Source organism: Rhinatrema bivittatum, chromosome 12, assembly GCF_901001135.1.
Source record: "Rhinatrema bivittatum chromosome 12, aRhiBiv1.1, whole genome shotgun sequence".
NCBI classification, from domain to species: domain Eukaryota; kingdom Metazoa; phylum Chordata; class Amphibia; order Gymnophiona; family Rhinatrematidae; genus Rhinatrema; species Rhinatrema bivittatum.
This window is the reverse complement of record NC_042626.1, coordinates 13,780,387-13,800,541: the sequence shown is the minus strand read 5'-3', so window position 1 is coordinate 13,800,541 and position 20,155 is coordinate 13,780,387. Positions and strand designations below refer to the sequence as shown.

Sequence of the window (20,155 nt, the reverse complement as noted above, 5' to 3'; positions counted from 1 at the left end):
GCCGTGGGCGGACATGGTTGATTTTGTTAGTCGAGGCGAGAGAGTGGAAGTTGCGTCACATGTGCCAGCATTCGGGTTGATTCAGTAAAATTCATGGGAGCCGTCTCTCGAGGCGAGCGCATGCTCTCCCAATGTGCGCCCAGGCCACTCTCCTGGGCACGCGATTCTGTACTTAAATGAGGGCCTGCAGTGCTAAGGAGGCGCTAGGGACACTAGCGCGTCCCTAGCGCCTTATTGACAGAAATGGCGGCCAACCCCCTCGAAACTAATAGCTCCCGCAACATGCAAATGCATGTTGATGGTCCTATTAGTTATTCCCGCGTGATACAGAAAGTAAACTGTGCAGCCAAGCCGCACGTTTTACTTTCAGAAATTAACGCCTATCCAAAGGTAGGCGTTAATTTCTGCCGGCACCGGGAAAGTGTACAGAAAAGCAGTAAAAACTGCTTTTCTGTACACTCTCCAACTTAGTATCATGGCCATATTAAGTCGGAGGTCCCAAAGTAAAAAATAATTTTTAATACAAAAAATTTTTTAAATCGGCCCGCGGCTTGAAAACCGGACGCTCAATTTTGCCGGCATCCGGTTTCCGAACCCATGTCTGTCAGTGGGTTTGAAAACCGACGCCGGCAAAATTGAGCGTCGGCTGTCAAACTCGCTGACAGCCGCCGCTCCTGTCAAAAAAGAGGCGCTAGGGACGCGCTAGTGTCCCTAGCGCCTCTTTTTACCGCGGGCCCTCATTTAAATACTGAATCGCGGGCACAGGAGCGTAGGCGCACACCCGCTGTCCCGCGACTTTTACTGAATCGGCCTTTGTATCGTGCGGGACTAATAGGCTCATCAACATGCATTTGCATGTTGCTAGCGCTTTTAGTTTTTGGGGGGGGTTGGGCATGCGTTTTCCTCGCGCTTTTACCCCTTGCTGTATAAGGGGTAATATTACCGCGTGGAAAACGCGTCTAGACGGGGGCTAAAAGTGCGCTCAGTCTGATAGTTAGCTTTGCTAGCCCAGGCTAGAGAGCAGAGGTTGCGTCCCGGTGTGCCGGCGGACATTGTTGACTTTGCCATCCGAGGCTAGAGAGCGGAAGTTGCGTCACGGTGTACCGGCAGACTTTGTTGCCTTTGCCATCCGAGGCTAGAGAGCGGAAGTTACGTCACGGTGTGCGGGCGGAAGTTGTGATTCAGGGATTGGGCAGGAATTGGGGATTCGGTTCTCGTCAGGATGAGTAGGGAGTCCCGTAGAGGCCGGAGCTGAGGACCGGGAAGAGGCGGCGGGGTATGGTAAATTGCCCTCGGCGCAGGCCTGGTTGGATCTTGCTGGGGTGGGGGTTGGCGGATATTTTGCTGGTGAAATCTGGTCCTCACTTCTCTCTTTGCTGTCTTCTAGGTTAGATGGAGGAGCAGGGCGCTCTCCCGCTCGGGCACTTTGATCAGGCCTCCCGCCTCCTGCTCCAGACGCTCATGTCTGGCCCCTGGGGGTCCCTAGCCGCCATGCGGAGCCTCCAGCGGATCCAGGCCTGGCAGGAGCCGGAGAAGCGGCCCTTCTGTTGGAGGAGCTTCACAGAGACCCTGTGCGAGAAGGAGCCCATCCTGGAGGGACCTGAGAAGACCTTGATCCTGTGAGAGCTGGGATCGTTTTCATTTCATATAGTCTTTACGACCCTCACGGAACAAGTGGATTCTCACGTTTAAATCTGTAGTACTTCTCTTATATTTATTTTATGTATAAGTATTTTTAACACGTCCTATTGCCAAGCACTCAGAGCATGAACAAGAATGATGAACATGGCTCGTATGTTTAAAGATGTGTGTGCATGCATACATCGCATCACATTTTCAACATCAGATTTATATATATACACATTTATATTCATTTAAAGAAAGATGTCACTTTTAACTTCTAGGGCTTTGATGAGACCACCTTGGTCCTCATTTCACAGCAGAGACCTAAATATTGCATTTGAGAAGGTTCAGGGAATGTTATGCAGAAATCCAAAGCTAATTTGGTACGGGGAGGGAAAGGAGAGTTATTGATGGAAATGCTAAAAATCAGCGATTATAAAAACGTGTATTTCTTTAGCTGTCTACTTTCTGTTTTGTTTTTTTTTCCACACTGCTCCCTAGTGTTCTTTCACTTGGTCTCCCTGTTTGTTGAAAGATAATGTTATTACTGGTACTTTTACATAGTTTACACTGTAGTTAGTTTAAGGGTGGTGTTGACACATTTATGATAAGATCAGTGTAGAAGAACTCAGTTTACTTAGATTAATAACAGTGGTACATAAGCAAAAAGTTTAAAAAAATGTTAAAGTAAAAAATTAGCAAAAGAGGATTGCTAATTTTCTTTGCTCTGATTGCTCACAGAATTTACTCTGGTTCCTCTTTAGAACAAATTGGCTGGGAGCCCACAGTTTTATTTGTTGTAGATTTAATTTGTCATAGCTGAATTTTATCAGCTAAAAATAATTTTAGGGGAAGACTAGTTAGTTTATAAATAGGGACATTACAACCTACAGAAACTATTTCTTCCCAGAACAAATATGACCCCTGGATCTCTGTATTACAAAGAGTGGCACTATATTAAAACAGAGTTTGGTAGTACTGTCAAGTATTCTCTCTTACCATTTTGAGTATTTTTTTATTTTTTTTACCTCCCAGAAAACCTTTACTTTTGCTGCTGCCATTAGTATGTCAAAGAAATCTCCTCTCTCTGCTGCATGTAGCACAGTCTGTTGTACCAAGAGAGTGTCTAAGCAAAGTGCTCCAGGCCATAAGTCAAGAGGCCAGCTATGACCCATGGATAGTGGCACACAGAGATCTATTGAAGAGAGACCTTGGAGATGGAAGCTGCTCAGCCCCTCTTCCGGTAACAAACACCTGCCAGCAGCAGCTTAAAAATCTGTGCCAGAAACTCACCACAGCTGACGTGGGTAGAGTGGACTCTAAAAGGCAGCTAAGTTGGTTCAAGGACAAATTTCCTGAAAGTGATCCAGAGTGTGCCCCAATCTCTATGTCCCAGAATGCCAGGAAACGCAAGATGTCAGCAGTGGAAAGCCACAACTTCACTATCTGCGATTCTGAAATGGATAGGCCAAGAAAACGAAACAGGTCCATGGGGAATGGGATGGACTTTGAGCCATTCAGTGGTCATGCCTCCCAAACAGGAGTCACTGCTGCTGAGAAAGACAGGAACTTTGTTAATGATGTACTAGCACTTCAGACAACTCAAGACCAGAAAATAGATGCCAGACAAAGCAACTCCCAGTCCGAAAGAGCACCGGAAGTACCCAAATTTATCAAGGTATCTGCATGGCTACACCATGGAATGCTGGGAGGGTCATGCTACAGCTGTAGCGTGGGATGCTGGGAGTCAGGAGATGAGTCGTACTATGCCAGTACCACGCTGAGTTGGGGGAGTTGAGTTAGGAAAATCATGCTATGACTGTACCACAGGATGCTATAGGGAGGGTGGCATCCATACCATGGCTCTACCAAGGGCTGTTGTAGTGTATGGGGATCTCTAAGATATTTTTTGGATTATCTCCTGTTCTTGCAGTTTCATCACACACAGTTTGTCAGAGGAAATATTTTAAATAAAATACATTTTAAATAAGTGATGATATTTGGACTCCTCCTCATGTCTTTTGCTGTTGAATTGCTCAGGAATCAAGGCCTATTTTGTCTAATTAAATAAATAGGTGACATATAAGTGCAGTAATAAATAAATACACAATTACCACTGCTTTCTTCCTCCCATGAATCTCTGGAGGAGGGTGGGAGTTTGAAATGGAGAAGCTGCACTGTTATACTTTTGAGAGAGTAACCTTTTTTTCACTCTTGTCAGTTGTGTGTGCCCAGGCTGAAGGAGCTTCTGCAGACAGAAGCTGATGTAAGTATGGCCCCTTATCATGATTTATTTTCTGACCAGTGTCAAACGAAACATGAGTGCCCATCTTTAGAGCCCACCAAGAGATGAAGGGAACAACTTCCTATCATTTGTCAATTATGACAATTTGCATTTTTGCCACAGCCACTGAGATCATCACAAAACGTTTTTATGTACACATCTGCAAAGTGCAGTGACTTGTCTAGCGTGCAAAGTAGCAGTGTATAATCGAAGGCATTGAGGTTTCCTTCCCTTTTCACTTCAGATTTCTGACGTGGTTGCTCCGCCTGAGCTGCAGGTCCTCAATGACTGTGATCCAGCCCAGGTCAGTAGAGGAGATATCGTAGGGAGCACCATATCTAATTCAGTGGCCAGTCTACATAGCCACACTCTTGAGTTCACAACCTGGGGGTCAGTGCTTCTCTTCTGCATTGCTGGCAACTGGTGTGTACAGCGTTCCACTTTTGCAAACTCCCAGGGCTTGCTGCAATGTGGGGTTGTGTGCATTCTTGGTATAATGATTAAAAAAAAAAAATTTCAGCATGCATCAGTTTTTGGGGTTTTTTAAAGTTAAACTAGGATGTTTACAGTCCCTTTCTCTATATATTCTGTTTTATAATGTGATTCGTGTGGTCTAGCAGTTCTGGTGCGGGCTGTGGTGCACAGACATAAAGGTGGGGAGAGTGTGTGTGATTATAGTGACATCTTCTCATTGCTCCAGCTCTTCTCTAGCTGATGGTGTTGTGGTTTGCTGCTGTTTCTTGAGCTCAGAGCAGGCTCATCTCTTATGGAGCTGTGGGGGTGGCTCTTTGTGATGTACTAACCTAATGTCCATTCTCCTTTGTAGCTGATGACGCTTTGTTCGGCGCTGCAGTTCTCTGAGCTCTCTGAACAAGCTGTATTGCATTTTTGCACCAGGATCCAGGCCCTCGCACCTGATCTCAGCTTCCACAATGCAAGGATTCTGACCACCAGCCTCTTTCTGCACAGAGTAGGTATGAGAGAGCCATGCTCCTGGGCACACTCAAACAATGTTAGTAAGCAGGAGAGGATATTCAGCTCCTCTGTGATCTCCTCTTTACCTTCCCTTCTGAAATAATCTCCTGCCTGTGAGGCCAGGGAAAGTCTCACTGAATATAAACTGATTTTTTTCAACTGATTCTCATTTGTCCTGGATGGGAATAGAATGACTTCAAGATGGAGGTAAACACCAGGAGAGGAAGGCAGTGAGCGAGCCTGTGTGTAGAAACTCTGCCTTCCTTTCACTGACTGCTGAAAGCAGGAGCGTTTTATCTGTTCCTGGTTTCTCTTCTGGCTGCAGGTTCTTTCGCTGACGGAGTCCGCTTCACGGCTTCTCATCGGTGCCCTGACCTTGTTCTGTTCCAAGTATGCTGGTCCTGTCTGCTGTGCTCTGATTAACCCTATCTTGCAGGCTCCAAAGAGAGGTTTGTTTAGCGTGCAGTTGGCTCTCCAAGAAGCTCATTTTCCCTGTGATAGCTAGTTTTATCCCATCTTTATGGACCCTTTATATTATAATATTTACACCATGAATGCTTCAGCTATAATCTATGATGTTTCCTCAGCCCATATATATCATAGTGTCTACCCCATGAGTGTTCAAGCTAGGGGGTTACCAGTCTTCTCCCTTCATTTTACATACTCTTCAGCTTCTATTATGATACCTATTTTAAAAGTGCTTCATAAGAACATAAGACTTTCCATACTGAGTCAGTCCAAAGGTCCATCAAGCCCAGTATCTTGTTTGTAACAGTGGCCAATACAGGTCACAAGTACCTGGCAGGATCCCAAGGGGGAGATAAATTCCATGCTGCTTATTCCAGGGATAAGCAGTGGATTCCCCAAGTCCACCTTAATTGTTTATGAACATTTCCTCTAGGAACTTGTCCAAACCTTTTTTTAAATGCAGCTACACTAACAGCTTTCACCACATCCTCTGGCAATGAATTCCAGAGCTTAACTATGCATTGAGTAAACAAATATTTTCCCTTATTAGTTTTAAATGTATTAGCTAGTAACTTCATTGTGTCTTTGTGCTCTTTCAAAGAGTAAACAACTGATTAATTTTTACTCATTCCACTCCTGATATGATTCAGCCTCCTATACTTGCCTCAGGTACAAAATTACATTGTAAGCCCTGTGGGGATACGGAAATACCTGAAACGTAATAAGAAATTACACTTTGATGTATACTTTGGACTATAAAAATAAATAAATCTACTTTATAGGGTTCAGGCTCTGTTATGCGCCTAGGAATGTTGATAGACGGTCCATACATTTTGAATGACTGAACGGAGTGATTTAGGTATTCTGCAATGTTTCAGGCCCCCTGTATTCTCTAACTGATAGTTCTGCATGGAGTTAATTCTCATGCATGGTTGATAGACGGTCCATACACTTTGAATGAATGACTGAATGGAGTGATTTAGGTATTCTGGAATGTTTCAGGCCCCCTGTATTCTCTAACTGATAGTTCTGAATGAGGTTAATTCTCATGCATGGTTGATAGACGGTCCATACACTTTGAATGAATGACTGAATGGAGTGATTTAGGTATTCTGCAATGTTTCAGGCCCCCTGTATTCTCTAACTGATAGTTCTGCATGGAGTTAATTCTCGTGCATGGTTGGCTGCAGCAGAAAGAGGCTGAACACCACTCTCCCTTTCTTCCTGTGCAAGGGGCCATGCAGGTGGAGCTGGTTTGCCGGATGGTGGAAGAGTGTCTGGAGCCTGAACATCTCCTGCTGGTTTTCAGGTACATCTCTAGAGGAAAACAGCTAAGAGAGGCCGACTCGGGGGCACACACGTGGCTGGTTCTGGAGTGAACCGGGCTCTGCACCTTTTGAGCTGGAGGCCCGAAGGAGTAGGAGCAAGTGCCCCCCCATCCCCCATACTTGAAAGAATAGTGACAAAGAACGTGTGACAGCTCCCTTGTGCACCCACAAAAAGCCCAAACAGCTCTTATGTTCACGTAGATAGAAATCTTGTTAGAATTCTTATCTGAATTCCTGGATTTTGTCAAAGGTTAATAAGGGGACAGGCAGGTTGGATTTGTGCTTCCCTTCCTCTGTGAGAGCTCCCTGGTTCTGTCCATAAAGTTATTGGCAGTTGTAGAACAAAGGACACTTTTAGTCCGTGAGTGCTCTGATGCTTGGGCATGTGTGTGCGTGTGGGTGTCTGCATGACTTCATATATATAGATGCTAATTAGCACTAATGGAAAGTGTTCCTGTTCTTCATGCTCCCACTGGCAGTCTAGTCTTCAGTGCCCATGAGCACACACTTGGGTTGTAGTGGGGGGAGGTAAGTGAATGGGCACATTCTCTGTCTCGTGTTGATTCTTCCTTCTCGTTCTCTACTTGCAGGCAGGTTGTGGAGGTGCACTGGTCCGAGGAGTTGCTCTCTGTGCTGCACACACTCCTGGGGAAAAAGGTGAGTTGGGAGCATGCTGTGCCTGTCCCAGGGGCCATAAACCAAAGCAGAAAAGAAACATAACTGGATTTGGGGTTGTGATTAGAAAAAAATATTCAGAGTGCCCTGCACAGGTCTTCCACATGGTCAGAAAGTCCTACAACATGAGCATCCTGCCAGTGTTCCTCATCCTGCAATACTTCCCCTCTCTGGGGCTCTTTGTCTGTAATCCCACAGAGCAGATTCCAGCAGTACCAGACCCTGCGCTAAACCAGTGTCTCTGCTGTCAGGGCAGTAATGGAGAATCTGTGCAAGGCTGCAGGAGTAATGTTCCCCTCCCACACATCTGTCTTGTTTCAGGTGGAGCTGACTCCTGACCCTTTTGATTTCTTGATTATGCGCCTCTGTCAGCAGGCATCCGAGTTTGCCAAGTCCATAAAATATGCTAAGTTGATGTTGACTGTGGTGACCAAGTACCAAAGCAGCGTGAGTACCATGGGGGGATGGGTGCATTACCTGGGATTCCCTGAGGGCTCAAAGTTGGGAATTGGGAGAGGGTCCCTGGGGCATCTGCAGCTCACAAGGTAAGTCTTGGGTGGAGATGCAGAATATGAAGTGCCAGGAATACGTGAGGTTGGGAGGGGGAACTGGGATGCCTGGAATATGGGAGTTGCCAAGGGCTGGTTTTCATGCACCAATTATCCAGCTTTCTTGGTGCCTTACAATAAAAATGATGATCATTGTTACAATAAAAACTTACACATTTACAATAAAGCTTATGTATTCACAGTAATACAGTGTTGTTAAGATGCCCATTTTGCACTAAAGGCTGTCTGGCTTAATAGTATTAATGGCACACACAGATTGTAATTGGTGTATAATGAATGTGATGGTAGCTATGAGCCAGTACTGCTGACCTCCATGGGTGTGTCTAAATCTTTTCAGTTTAATAAATAAATCAACTAATTAAAATAAAAAAAAAAAACCCCTCTAACTAGAATAATTCCACTTATTTATATTTATAGATTGCTCTTATGAATACAAAATCTAATGAAAGCTGGATGCACCAGAATTGTCAAAGCACAATCGCATAAAAACCTATCAATATGAATATTAAAAACCAGATTCCCTGTACATACCCGGATCAGTCCAAACAGTGGGTTTTGTCTCCCGTCCAGCAGATGGAGTCAGACAAAGCCTCGAAGGGTGCTCCCTTTATAAACCAGTGCACCCTCTGTCAATCCTCAGTATTTTTCTGACTCCAGCAGATGAGAGTGTGGAACCTCTGGTTCCCCAGTACATTTCTTTAAGATTAACTTACTACTTCTTTCTGTTTCTTAATTTGGATGGATCAAGTTGTTCACTTAAACAAAACAAACAAAAAACTATAGACAAGAAGTCTGTCCTATTCTTTGGGCTCTAAATCCTGACAGCTTTTAACTTGCAAGCAGAACTGTTTTCACAGCTTTATTCTATTGCTCTCCTGTATGCTTGGTAAGTTTGTTGTTTCTTACTCCACATCTATAGTACCTGGCTCTACTCCCTGGGGTGCACGTTGGTGGTCCAACTTCTCCCCCCCCCCCCCCCCCCCCCCCCCCCCTTGTCACAATCCAACCCACTGCCCTGAGAAGCTGTTTTCCTTGGGGCAGCCTGCACAGGGAAGTGCCATCCCCCACAGGTCCGGCCTCTCCTAGAGTTGAGGATAGCCCTGAGGAGGCTACAGATTCCTAGTCGGACTCGCCTTTTTCCTCAGAATTCGTGCTGTTAATGCACAAGGCTTTTAAAGCCAAAAAGATAGGGAAAAGGTAGGCTGTGGAGCAGATTTTGCTGAGCCCATCCCACAGGAGGTCCCAGAAGAGAGCTGGCTCCAGAGTGCGGCCTGAGCCACCTAAGGTCAAGCAATCATTGTATTCAGGGCAAGCTGAGACGGACTCAGACTCTTCTTCGCAGGAGGCTCCAGATCCCCAATAACAGCCCCCCGGGGGGGGGGGGGGGCTGACGGAGACCTTGACCCTCAGCCAAACTTAAACTGTGGGGCTCAAGTACTGGAAGGAGATGATCCAAAGGTGGTTCGCCTCTTTAAGAAAGAGGAGTTGAATCCCCTGCATGCGGGTCTTCACTGAGCCCAGCAACTCCAAGCCAATGCCGACCTCTCTGAGGGGGAGGCTAGCCAGGTGAACCGGCTGGAAGCAGTCATTGCGTATAGCATGGATGCTCTCTACGACCTACTGTGCACGTTGGCCAGATCCATGGTTTCCGCATGCCGGCTTCTATGGCTCCGGAATTGGGCTGCGGATATTTCTTCCAAGGCGCACCTCTGTTCCTTTCCTTTTAAAGGAAAGTTGTTCGGCAAAGAATTGGAGGACATGATCCAATCTCTGGGAGAGAACAAGGTTCATAAGCTTCCGGAGGATAGGCCCAGATCAAGAGGATCGTTTGCAGCTCAGACTCTGTTCCGTGGTAGTAGGCGACCTTGACCGGCGTGGTCGTCTGGTTCGTCCTTTTGCCCTGGGTCCAACAGACAGCAGTTGTGGTCTCAGTCCTTTCGAGGTAGACGTTTTGGCAGACCAGGTAACCATCCTTCGACTGCGGGGGCTAAGGCCTCACATTGAGATACGGCCGGTCCATTCCTCTGTACCCATTGTTCACCAAGTGCCAAGCATGGGAGCCAGGCTATCACTCTTCTTCGAGGAATGGACCAAACTAACATCGGACAAGTGGGTCCTCACCGTGATAAGTCAAGGTTACGCTTTAGATTTTGTACAGTGCCCTCGGGACAAGTTCCTGATCTTTCCATGTGCGTACCGAGAAAAACGAGAGGCTGTACAAGCCACACACTGGCATCTTCTGGACTTGGGGGCGATAACTCCGGTTCCGTCTGTGGAACAACATAGGGGTCACTATTCCATTTACTTCATAGTACCCAAAAAGGAAGGAACTTTCCGACCAATCTTAGATCTCAAGAGTCAACAGATGTCTTCGGGTACCGCATTTCAGAATGGAGACTCTTGGATCCGTCATCATCTCAGTACGACAAGGAGAGTTCTTGGCGTCTCTAGATCTCACAGAAGCATATCTACATATTGGCATACGGTCGTCCCACCAGAGGTTCCTCAGGTTCTGCATTCTGGGACATCACTATCAGTTTCGGGCTCTGCCTTTCGGACTCGTCACCGCCCCCAGGACGTTCACCAAGGTGATGGTGGTTGCAGCGCAACTCTGGAGGGAGGGGTTCCTAGTGCATCCCTACCTGGACGATTGGCTGATTCGGGCGAAGTCCGAGGCTTTGTGTCAGGCAGCTATCAGCCGGGTGCTACAACTGTTGCAATCACTCAGCTGGATGGTCAACCTTGCCAACAGTCGTCTGGTCTCTTCGCAGTCTCTGGAGTTCCTGGAAGCCCTGTTCAACATGGCACAGGGGAGAGTTTTCCTCACCACAGAATGTGTAGTCAAGCTTCAGGGATAGGTGAGGGACCTGTTGGCCATGCGGCTGCTCCTTCGGGGGAAGTCTGTCAGAGTTTTGTCAGACAATGCAACCACGGTGGCCTATATCAATTGCCAAGGAGAAACCAAGAGTCGCCAGGTGGCGACGGAAGCGCAACAGTTGATGAGCTGCGCGGAACAGCATCTAGTTAGCATTGCGGCATCTCACATTGCCGGGGTAGACAGCATTCAGGCGGACTTCCTCAGTTGTTGTCATCTCGATCCCAGAGAGTGGGCCGACGAGGCTTTTCAGCTCATGCGATCGGTGGGGCACGCCATGCATGGATCTGATGGCCACATTCAGGAATGCCAAGGCTCCCCGATTCTACAGTCGGCACAGAGAGACAGGAGCCGAGGGGGGTCGATGCCCTGGTCCTTCCCTGGCCGAATATCTTACTGTACGTGTTCCCTCCCTGGCCACTGATAGGCAAGGTGATTCGGCAAATAGAGCTTCATCCGGCAGAGGTGATTCTAATAGCTCCGGAGTGGCCGCGGCGTCCCTGGTTTGCGGAACTGCTCAATCTGTCCACTGCGGAACCCCTACGGTTTTGGGAGTCCCTGGCTTTTCTTCAGCAAGGCCCCGTCTGTTTGGAAGAGGCGGATCGCTTCTGTTTAGCAGCATGGCTTTGAGAGGCAGCGGCTGAAGAATAAAGGTTATTCTGACGCGGTGGTGGCCACATTGAGGTCGCGAAAACAGTCTACTTCCCTAGCTTATGTCAGAATCTGGAAAGTTTGTGAAGCCTGGTGTGCGGATCACGCAGTGGATCTTACACGGGCAGGGGTCTCAGACATTCTAGGTTTTCTTCAAGCCGGGCTTTCTAAGGGCCTCTCTTGTAGTTCCCTTTGAGTACAGGTTGCGGCGCTCTGTTGTCTCCGAGGTAAGGTCTAGGGGGTGGCGGCGTTGCATCCAGATGTGTGGCGCATTTTCGTCGAGGGGCGAAGCACTTACGGCCACCGCTTCGCCGTCCGTGTCCTTCCTGGAACCTCAATTTGGTACTTTCATTCTTGTGTGCACCGCCTTTCGAGCCCATAAAGCGGGCGACGATGAAGAATCTCACACTGAAGGTGGTATTTTTGGTTGCGATTTCGTCGGCACGTCGGGTGTCGGAATTGCAGGCGTTGTGGTGCAGGGAACCTTTCTTGTGGATTTCAGATTCAGGTGTGTCCTTGCGGACGGTTCCCTCCTTTCTCCCAAAGGTGGTGTCGTCTTTTCACTTGAATCAGTTGATTTGAGCTTCCCTCATTCTCAGATGTGGACCAATTGGATCCTGGGGCGAAGGATTTACGGGAACTGGATGTATGCAGGGCTCTGATACGATACCTAGAGGTTACGAATTCTTTCCGTGCATCGGACCAACTGTTTATGTTGTGGAGTGGTCCAAAAAGAGATAGTATGGCCTCAAAGACTACGATAGTGCGCTGGGTGAAGGAAGCTATCTGTTCAGTGTATTTACTGCGTGGGAAAATGGTACCGGTGGGACTTCGCGCCCATTCTACGCGGTCCCAAGCAGCTTCTAGGGCGGAATGTCATCAAGTCTCGCCCCAGGAAATTTGCAGGGCTGCTACTTGGAAATCTTTGCACACTTTTGCAAGGCATTACAGATTGGATGTTCAAGCTTCGGATTCTGGGGGATTTGGAGAAGGGGTGCTCCGAGCGAGCCTCTCTGGCTCCCACCCTCGGTAAGTTAGCCCTGGTACATTCCAGGTGTCTGGACTGATCCGGGTATGTACAGGGAAAGGAAAATTAGTTTCTTACCCGATAATTTTCGTTCCTGTAGTACCACGGATCAGTCCAGAGCCCTGCCCATGGCTGTGTACACTACAGTAATGGAGAGTCCGCTCGTAGGATATTTTTTTCTGGATATTTGTACTACCTTATCGCTTGTTTTATTGCTTCTGCGAGTTCTGTTCCCAGTTGGGGGTTTGACTCAGCCTTATTATAGATGGCAAGATAGATAGTTGTATAGTTTGGTTTTGTTCCATTCTGCTTTGACGTTACGTAAGATTGAGGGACTGTGGCTGGCACCTTGGTATATATGGCAGGGTTGTTAGAGAAGTTTTTTTTCAGTCTCCATCTGCTGGAGGGGAGGCAAAACCCAGGTGTCTGGACTGATCCGTGATACTACAGGAACGAAAATTATCAGGTAACAAACTAATTTTCCTTTAAGGATTGCCTGTCCGGTCCCATGTTAAAAGTAGCCTATCACATCTACTTTTCACAACGCCTACCCCAGCTGTCAGTTTACTCCAGCTTAATTCACAGCCCTTAACCAATCCTGCCCTCACTAATATTTCATTCAGCTGCCTGTTATCCCATCTGATGGAAACAAAGTTTTTTTTTTCTTTCTAAACTGTAAATAATCCAGTTCTGTCCTGATATTTTTGGACTTGTTCAGCAGCATTGGGGCAGCTACGACGATGGAGCTGTTTTCCTAACTCCAACCTGCTGCACCATTCTTGCTGATCCTGGGAAGACCGAAGATCCCTCTATGGTGTATTCCACCTCATCCACGCTTTCAAAGATGACTGCCCTGTCCCTCTCGGGGCTTAAATTGTCAGCCTGGCTGCCACTGGTGACGATCAGCCGTGATTTTCAGAACCCCATCCTGGCAGCCAGATTTTGTATAAACTGAAGCCTGTACAATTGCAGTACGACTTTTTAAAAAATGTCCTGATATGAAAAAGGGATGGTCCAAGAAAACACAGAGGTAGGCGATCTATGATACCGTCAGGTGAACACAAAAGGAATAGATGCCTTGATCTTTTTCAAAACTTTATTAGTGCAGAGACGTTTCAAAATAAATTGCCCGACTCAGGCCGAGTTTCGCAGCTGTAAGCAGAGACTGCGGTTTGCCACACTAACTTGCGTTTGGACCCATTGGTTACAAGTTGTTTTCTCATCGCTGGCATACTATTAAATCTGATTGGATCATACATAATCAGTGATTTGAATGTTGGAGCCCCTGAGGCAGCGGCTGTAAGCTGCGAAACTCGGCCTGAGTCGGGCAATTTATTTTGAAACGTCTCTGCACTAATAAAGTTTTGAAAAAGATCAAGGCATCTATTCCTTTTGTGTTCACCTGATATGAAAAAGGACTGCATTCCCTGACCATATGAAACCTGTCTACTTCATTTTCTCACACATGACCATCTTACTTGCCCAATTTTACATGCTTTGAAAAAAATGTTTGGGGGGGGGGTTGGGGTTGGGGTTTTTTGTGTGTTGTTTTTTTCAAATAAGGAACTTTCAAATAGTTCTAATGTTCTTATGGTCAAGTCAGACCATTGGGAATTATTAGATATAAGCCAAACACTTCTCTTTTTTTCTTCCTAGATTACCTCTGCTCACTGGGGTGCCCTTGCTGGTGCTCTGGCACTGAATGACACATTTCTTAAGAAATCTCTCCAGGCTGCCCTGAAGCGACTGTCCATTTCATAAAAAAAGAACATTCTTGCTATTTCTTCTTGGACTTGGTGTGCATGAGCTTGAGATTGGTCTGGCTTGATAGGAGAAGAGGTGGAATGTTTTTGATCCCTGTGAGTGACTGTGATTGATGGCAGAGAAACTGCATGAATTAAAGCTTCAGAGAACTCAGCAGATATTGAAGACTGAGGACCTTCCTTGATATTAAACCCCATTCCCTCTATGTACCAGGATCAGTCCAGACCGCTGGGTTGTGTCTCCCTTCCAGCACCTCCCTCTTAACCTGGTGTGCCACCTGCGATCCTTCAGTATTTTCTCAAACGTATCTTTGAGGTCTTGGCTTTGTGCGTTCGGGCTACGGTGTGCAGTAGCTTCATGCAACAAGTGACCCTTAGATGGGTACAATAGTTGTTCACCACGCAAGAGTTGCTTCTGGAAGCGGAGCAGGCGAGAATCACATGGAGGCGGCTGTGGCTTACACCGCGGATGCCTTGTATGAACTTCTGTGGGCATCTTTGCGCAATATGGCTTCGGCGGTTTCGGCTAGACAGATTCTGTGGCTCCGCAACTGGTTGGCCGATGTTTCCTCCAAAACTCAGTTGGGCAGTCTTCCCTTTAAGTCCGCGAATCACGGGTGCCGCGGCCACTCTGGAGCCACAAGAACTACTTCGCCGGGATGCCGCTCTATGCGACTGAGAAGGCGACCGATGAGTGGCCAGGGGGAAAGGCATAAAGCCGAATTCCCTGGGGCCAAGGACACACCAGGGCATTGAGATCCACCGACCTCCTGCTCTCGACGACGGCTGAAGAAGCGTTCTGTCTTCGCGTTGTCCCGAGTGGCCATCAGATCTAACTGAGGAACCCCCCATCTGGCGCAGATGAGATGCCATGCTTCGGAGGACAACTCCCACTCCCTGGGATCGAGCTGCTGTCTGCTGAGGAAGTCCGCCTGCACATTCTCCACTCCTGCGACATGTGACGCTGCTATTCCTCGAAGATGATGCTCCACCCAGGCGAACAGCTGCGCTTCAAGCACTACGGCCGGGACTCCTTGTCCCGCCTTGTTGGTTGATGTAAGCCACCATCGTCACATTGTCAGAGAACACTCGTACCGTCCTGTCTTTGATCAAGGGAAGAAAGGCGTGCAGAGCTAGCCGAACCGCTCTCGTCTCGAAGATTGATGGACCAGGTTCCCTCCATTGGGGACCAGAGCCCCTGGGTGGATCTGTCTGCACACACCGCTCTCCAGTCGGACAGACTGGCATCTGTGGAGATGATCACCTACCCAATCTGGAGGGTCGAGATTCACGCCTCGATTCAGATTGCTGGCCGACAGCCACCTGGACAGACTGGCTCTGGACTCCGGTAACAGCGGCATGGGTAGTTGGAACTGTTCCGACACCGGATGCCAACGTAACAAAAATGCACGCTGTAACGGCCGTAAATGAGCGAAGGCCCAGGGAACTAAATCCAAGGTGGAAGCCATGGATCCTATAACCTATAAATGGTGCCAGACTGTGGGGGTCTTCCTTTGAAGCAGGGCGCAGATCTGATTTTGCAACTTCAGCCCCCTGTCGGCCACCAGGAACACCTTGCCTTGAGAGGTATCGAACAGCGCTCCCAAATAAACCAGCTGTTGGGTGGGTTCCAGGTGGCTTTTCTGCACATTGATTATCCAGCCGAGCGACTGCAACATGAGCCACACCCTCTGAATGGCTCTCTCGCATTCCTCCCGGGACTTCGCACGAATCAACCAGTCATCCAGATATGGATGGACTAAGGTTCCATGTTTGCGAAGAAAGGCTTGCCACCACCACCATGACCTTGGTGAACGTTCGAGGAGCCGTCGTGAGACTGAAGGGAAGAGCTCGAAACTGGAAGTGTTGTCCCAACACCTTGAAGTGCAGAAACCGCTGGTGGTGTGACCGGATCGGAATACGAAGATACGCCTCCGTGAGATCCAGAGACGCCAGAAACTCTCCTTTTCAAACCGCTGCTAATACTGTCCGTAAAGTTTCCATCTGGAAGCGTGAAACTTGAAGACAGCGGTTCACCTTCTGCAGATCGAGGATGGGATGTGGGATGTGGTCCCTTCTTGGGGACCACAAAGTACACAGAGTACCGGTCCCATCCCTGTTCTGCCACCAGCACTGGGACAATGGCCTCTAGCTCAATCAGCCGATGCAGGGTCTCCCGCACCACTTCTTGCTTGCTGAGTGAGGCCACGCAGGACTCCACAAACACCTCCCGAATGGGACGAGAGAATTCTAGAGTGTAGCAGTCTCTGATCACCTCCAAAACCCCAACGGTCCAAGGTAATCTTTGCCCATTCCGTGTAAAAGTTGGATAATCTGCCTCAGACAGCTTCGACGGAATGGGTACTTGTGGCTTCATTGGGAGGGCTTACTGCTTCCTGCCCCAAGATGTCCAGAGTCCCTACTGGCTCGGTGGCCACCACGAAAGTACTGCTGGCATCCTGGAGTCTGCTTAGGCGCAGACGGGGTGGAATATCTGCTGGATCGAAAATGGCGGGAATCCCGAAACAGAGTCCTTGTAGGAAAAACTTTCTTGGTAGATCTTCTATCTTCTGGTAATTTGTTGCCATTGGACTCAGCGAGCAGCTTCACCAACTGATCAAGTTCCTCCCCGAACAGAAGCTGAGATTTGGAGGACAAATCTGCTGACCAATTTTGCAGCCAGAGAAGTCGGACAGCCACCACCACGGAAACCATACTGTGTGCCGAGGTCTGCACCAGATCGTAAAGCGCCTCTACCACATAGGCGATACCTGCCTCCAAGCGAGGCACCCTGAAGAGCACCATTACTGCCGGCCCCAGAACTGGACTCTTGAATCCAGCACAGACACGCCCTCTGCATCAGGCTACCGAAAATCACAGCCCAAAGACTCAAGGCTGACACTTCAAAAACTCGCTTCAACTGAATCTCCAGCTTGCAGTCCTGCATGTTCTTCAAGGTGGCAGCCCCCGTCACCGGTATAGTGGTCTTCTTTGTAACTGCTGATACCGCTGTGTCAACCTTCGGAATCTTCAACAGATCCAAAACATCCACCGAAAGAAGGTACAGCTTTGCCATATCTCTGCCCACCTTCAGTCCCACGTCCAGAGGGAAAAACGTTGTCGGCCCACGTATGCCATCGAGGACTGGATTAACCCCTTCATTATCCAATTCCTCTTGCGAAACCTTAAGGCCTAGAACCTCCAACACTTGGGGAATAAGTGGCCTCAGCTCATTTCGCTTGAAGAGACGGACTACGCTGGGATCTTCGCCATCCGTGTCCGCTGGATCGATGTCTCCCAGATTCGGGCTGGGATCCGGGACCGGAACTGACCCGGAAGCTGCTGCTGCTCCTGAAGCTGGGATTAGGTCTTGCAGTCTCTGGAAATCATCTCCGATCAAGATAAAAAGCTTTTCCTCTGGCCAGCGTCTTTTAACTGTGGGCTCCGAGAACCCAAGTGGCTGACCGGACTTTTTAAGCGCCGCCTGCTTCCTGGCTATAAAAGCCTGGTGCATGAGTAAAATAAACTCAGGGGAAAACCCATCCGGGTCCCCCTGCCCCTCCGCGGGTCAGGATCCGCCGAGTCAGCAGCCTCCGCTGAGATCTCCTCACTCACGGGGGCCAAAACAGGAGCGGAATCCTCCTCCAGCAAATCGCGGCAAAGGGCCCCCCCCCTCCTCCCCCGGGGAGGAGAATCCAGTCCCAATAATCCTTCCATCTCTGAGGCGCAGGCCGGGCAGAGGGAGGCGGAATCTAATGTCTGTCCACGCGCCCCACACACGTGGAGCAGGGGTCCCATTAATCGCCGCGCAGCCATGCGGTATTGAGGCCGAGAGGGGAAAATCCGCAGTCGGGAAAAAGGCTGCCGGTGAAGGTAATAGCTGTAGTGACCGCGCAGCCACGCAGTCTTAAAGCTGAGTGGGGGGAAGGGCTGTAATCTAAAAAGCACGTGCTGCCGGCGGCATGACGAGAAAAGGCAGGCCGGCCTGCTCCAATCCCGCTGCACTGTCGCTCGCTCCGAGCCGACCACGAGGTTGAAGAAATTCCCTCACCCCCTCCCTCCTAAAGCCAGCCGGAGCTCCGGAGGCCGAGGGAAATTGAAGAGTTGAAACTGATACACTCCCCAACCAGCCGCAAGGACGGCCCCCCTGATGCAGACTCCTTACCTCAGCCGGCTCAAAACCGAAAGCAAACTTTTATTTAAAGAAAACAAAAAAAACCCCCCAAAAACCTGTGCACGGGTCAAGGGAGCAGCTTCAGAGCAGCTATGGGGTGAGAACCCAGGAGCCCCTGGCCATCACATCCCGAGCGGGCACGGGTGAGACACAGACGGGGTATCCAACCCCCCGGACACCCTGCTTCGACTGAGGGATGGCCCACGAAGGTGCCTAACACCTCAGGAAGCAAACCTGACGGAACATCCCCCCCCCCCCCCCCCCCCCCCGAGAAAAATGTATCTAAACTTAAAAAATCTAACTAAGACTGCAGGTGCATCTCTTCCAGCTGCTGGAGTCAGAGAAATACTGAGGGACTGCAGGTGGCACTCTCGTATATATGGCAGTGCCCAAAGATTTGCTCTGACTCCACCTGCTGGTAGGGATACACCACCCACTTCTCTGGACTGATCTGGGTATGTTCAGGAAACAAGAAGTTACACACAGGCCTTTCCCCAAAGAGCTTACATGTATTTATTTAAATACAGGAAAATGCCTGAGATGGTGTAAATAAGAAATTGTGTATGTTTTTATTTTATGATATGTTTTAATAATGTAAAAGAAAATACAAGAAGTGAGGGTATAAAGGGAACAAATCTCAGCAGATTGTAGTTGCTGGGTGTTTATTTTATTTTTTTATTATGGAGTCAGCTGGGATTAAACTTTATAAGTAGTTCAGGCAGTGAGTCTGCTTGGCTTGAAAAATTCTAGGTGGAGTTTTATCAGCCGAATCCATTCTGGCCTGGAAAGCCTTGCCTGAAAAATAAGGTTTTCACAGCCTTTTTGAAGTTATTTTTTTGTTAATATCCTGTATTTCTCTTAGTGAGTGCCAAAGCCTCAGGCTGGTGACTGAGAAGGCTCAGTTTCTGGTTATATTAAGCCTGGCCGTTTTTATATTGGGCACTTTCAGAAGGCTTTAGTTGCTGAATGGAGTTGCTGTGTTGGTTTGTATTTATTTAGATTTTTTAGATGCTGCTTTTTGCACTTCAAAGTGGATTACATTCAGGTCCTGGAGGTATTTCTCTGTCCCCAGAGAGCTCACAATCTGTACCTGAGGCAGTGGAGGGAAAAGTGACTTGCCCAAGGTCATAAGGAGCAACAGTAGGACTTTGAACCCTGGTCTCCAGGCTCACAGCCTGCTGCTCTAACCACTAGGCTTCTCCAGGGCCAATGTAATAAGACCTGTGTTATTTTTCAGCACATATGTTTTTTAGCACATGTGTCAAAAGCAGGCACCTCCAAGGGGGTGGCATGCAAATGAGATCACAGAAAATCCACGCAAAACAAATATCCATGCCGATATGCACGCTACAACATGCGTTGAAGGCCCTATGCAATAAACCACATATAAACTCGCATGAATTTATTTAAATACTTTTGATATACTGATACTCAAGACTAGTGTCTTATCGTACCGGTTTACATTGAAACAAGGAGTAACCAATTAACTAGGAAGCTAAAGTTACAATGAACAGGGGGTTTACAGAGTGGGAGAGTAGAGGGCATTAATCTGGTGACCCATGATTGATTCTCAGTTTAAAGCCTTTAAGGCAGTAGTGAGTTAGGGGTCTGGGAGTGGGGACTGAAGGTGGGTAGAGCAATGTCTAACCCCTTCATGATCTGTTACTGACTGCATGGGAGCTCTAATGGATGCCAGTGAATGGGGGAAATGCAGCAGAGATTTGGAAGGGGCTACAACAGCAT

General features: G+C 48.2%; 1 protein-coding gene across 2 annotated transcripts; it reads left to right on the top strand.

Annotated features, from left to right (window-relative positions):
* The first annotated feature begins 1,122 nt into the window (after window positions 1-1,122).
* Window positions 1,123-19,055, top strand: FANCE (FA complementation group E). Of its 2 annotated transcripts, none has more exons than XM_029573694.1 (11): window positions 1,123-1,276; window positions 1,388-1,619; window positions 2,659-3,301; window positions 3,845-3,889; window positions 4,152-4,211; window positions 4,734-4,877; window positions 5,208-5,331; window positions 6,584-6,659; window positions 7,269-7,335; window positions 7,675-7,800; window positions 14,132-19,055. In XM_029573694.1, exons 2-11 carry the CDS (start codon window positions 1,393-1,395, stop codon window positions 14,234-14,236), a joined length of 1,617 nt encoding a protein of 538 aa, XP_029429554.1. In that variant the 5' UTR covers window positions 1,123-1,276; window positions 1,388-1,392; the 3' UTR covers window positions 14,237-19,055. The 2 variants fall into 2 exon arrangements, with proteins under 2 accessions (XP_029429554.1, XP_029429553.1); XM_029573693.1 differs by having other exon boundaries at window positions 1,125-1,281.
* The last annotated feature ends 1,100 nt before the right edge of the window (window positions 19,056-20,155 follow it).

Bases quoted from the DNA above. Each gene is read 5' to 3' on its own strand.
- FANCE (XM_029573694.1), top strand. From the start codon at position 1,393: ATGGAGGAGCAGGGCGCTCTCCCGCTCGGGCACTTTGATCAGGCCTCC. The intron at 1,620-2,658 runs GTGAGAGCTGGG...TTTACCTCCCAG, and splicing joins CCTGAGAAGACCTTGATCCT to AAAACCTTTACTTTTGCTGC. The intron at 3,302-3,844 runs GTATCTGCATGG...CACTCTTGTCAG, and splicing joins AAGTACCCAAATTTATCAAG to TTGTGTGTGCCCAGGCTGAA.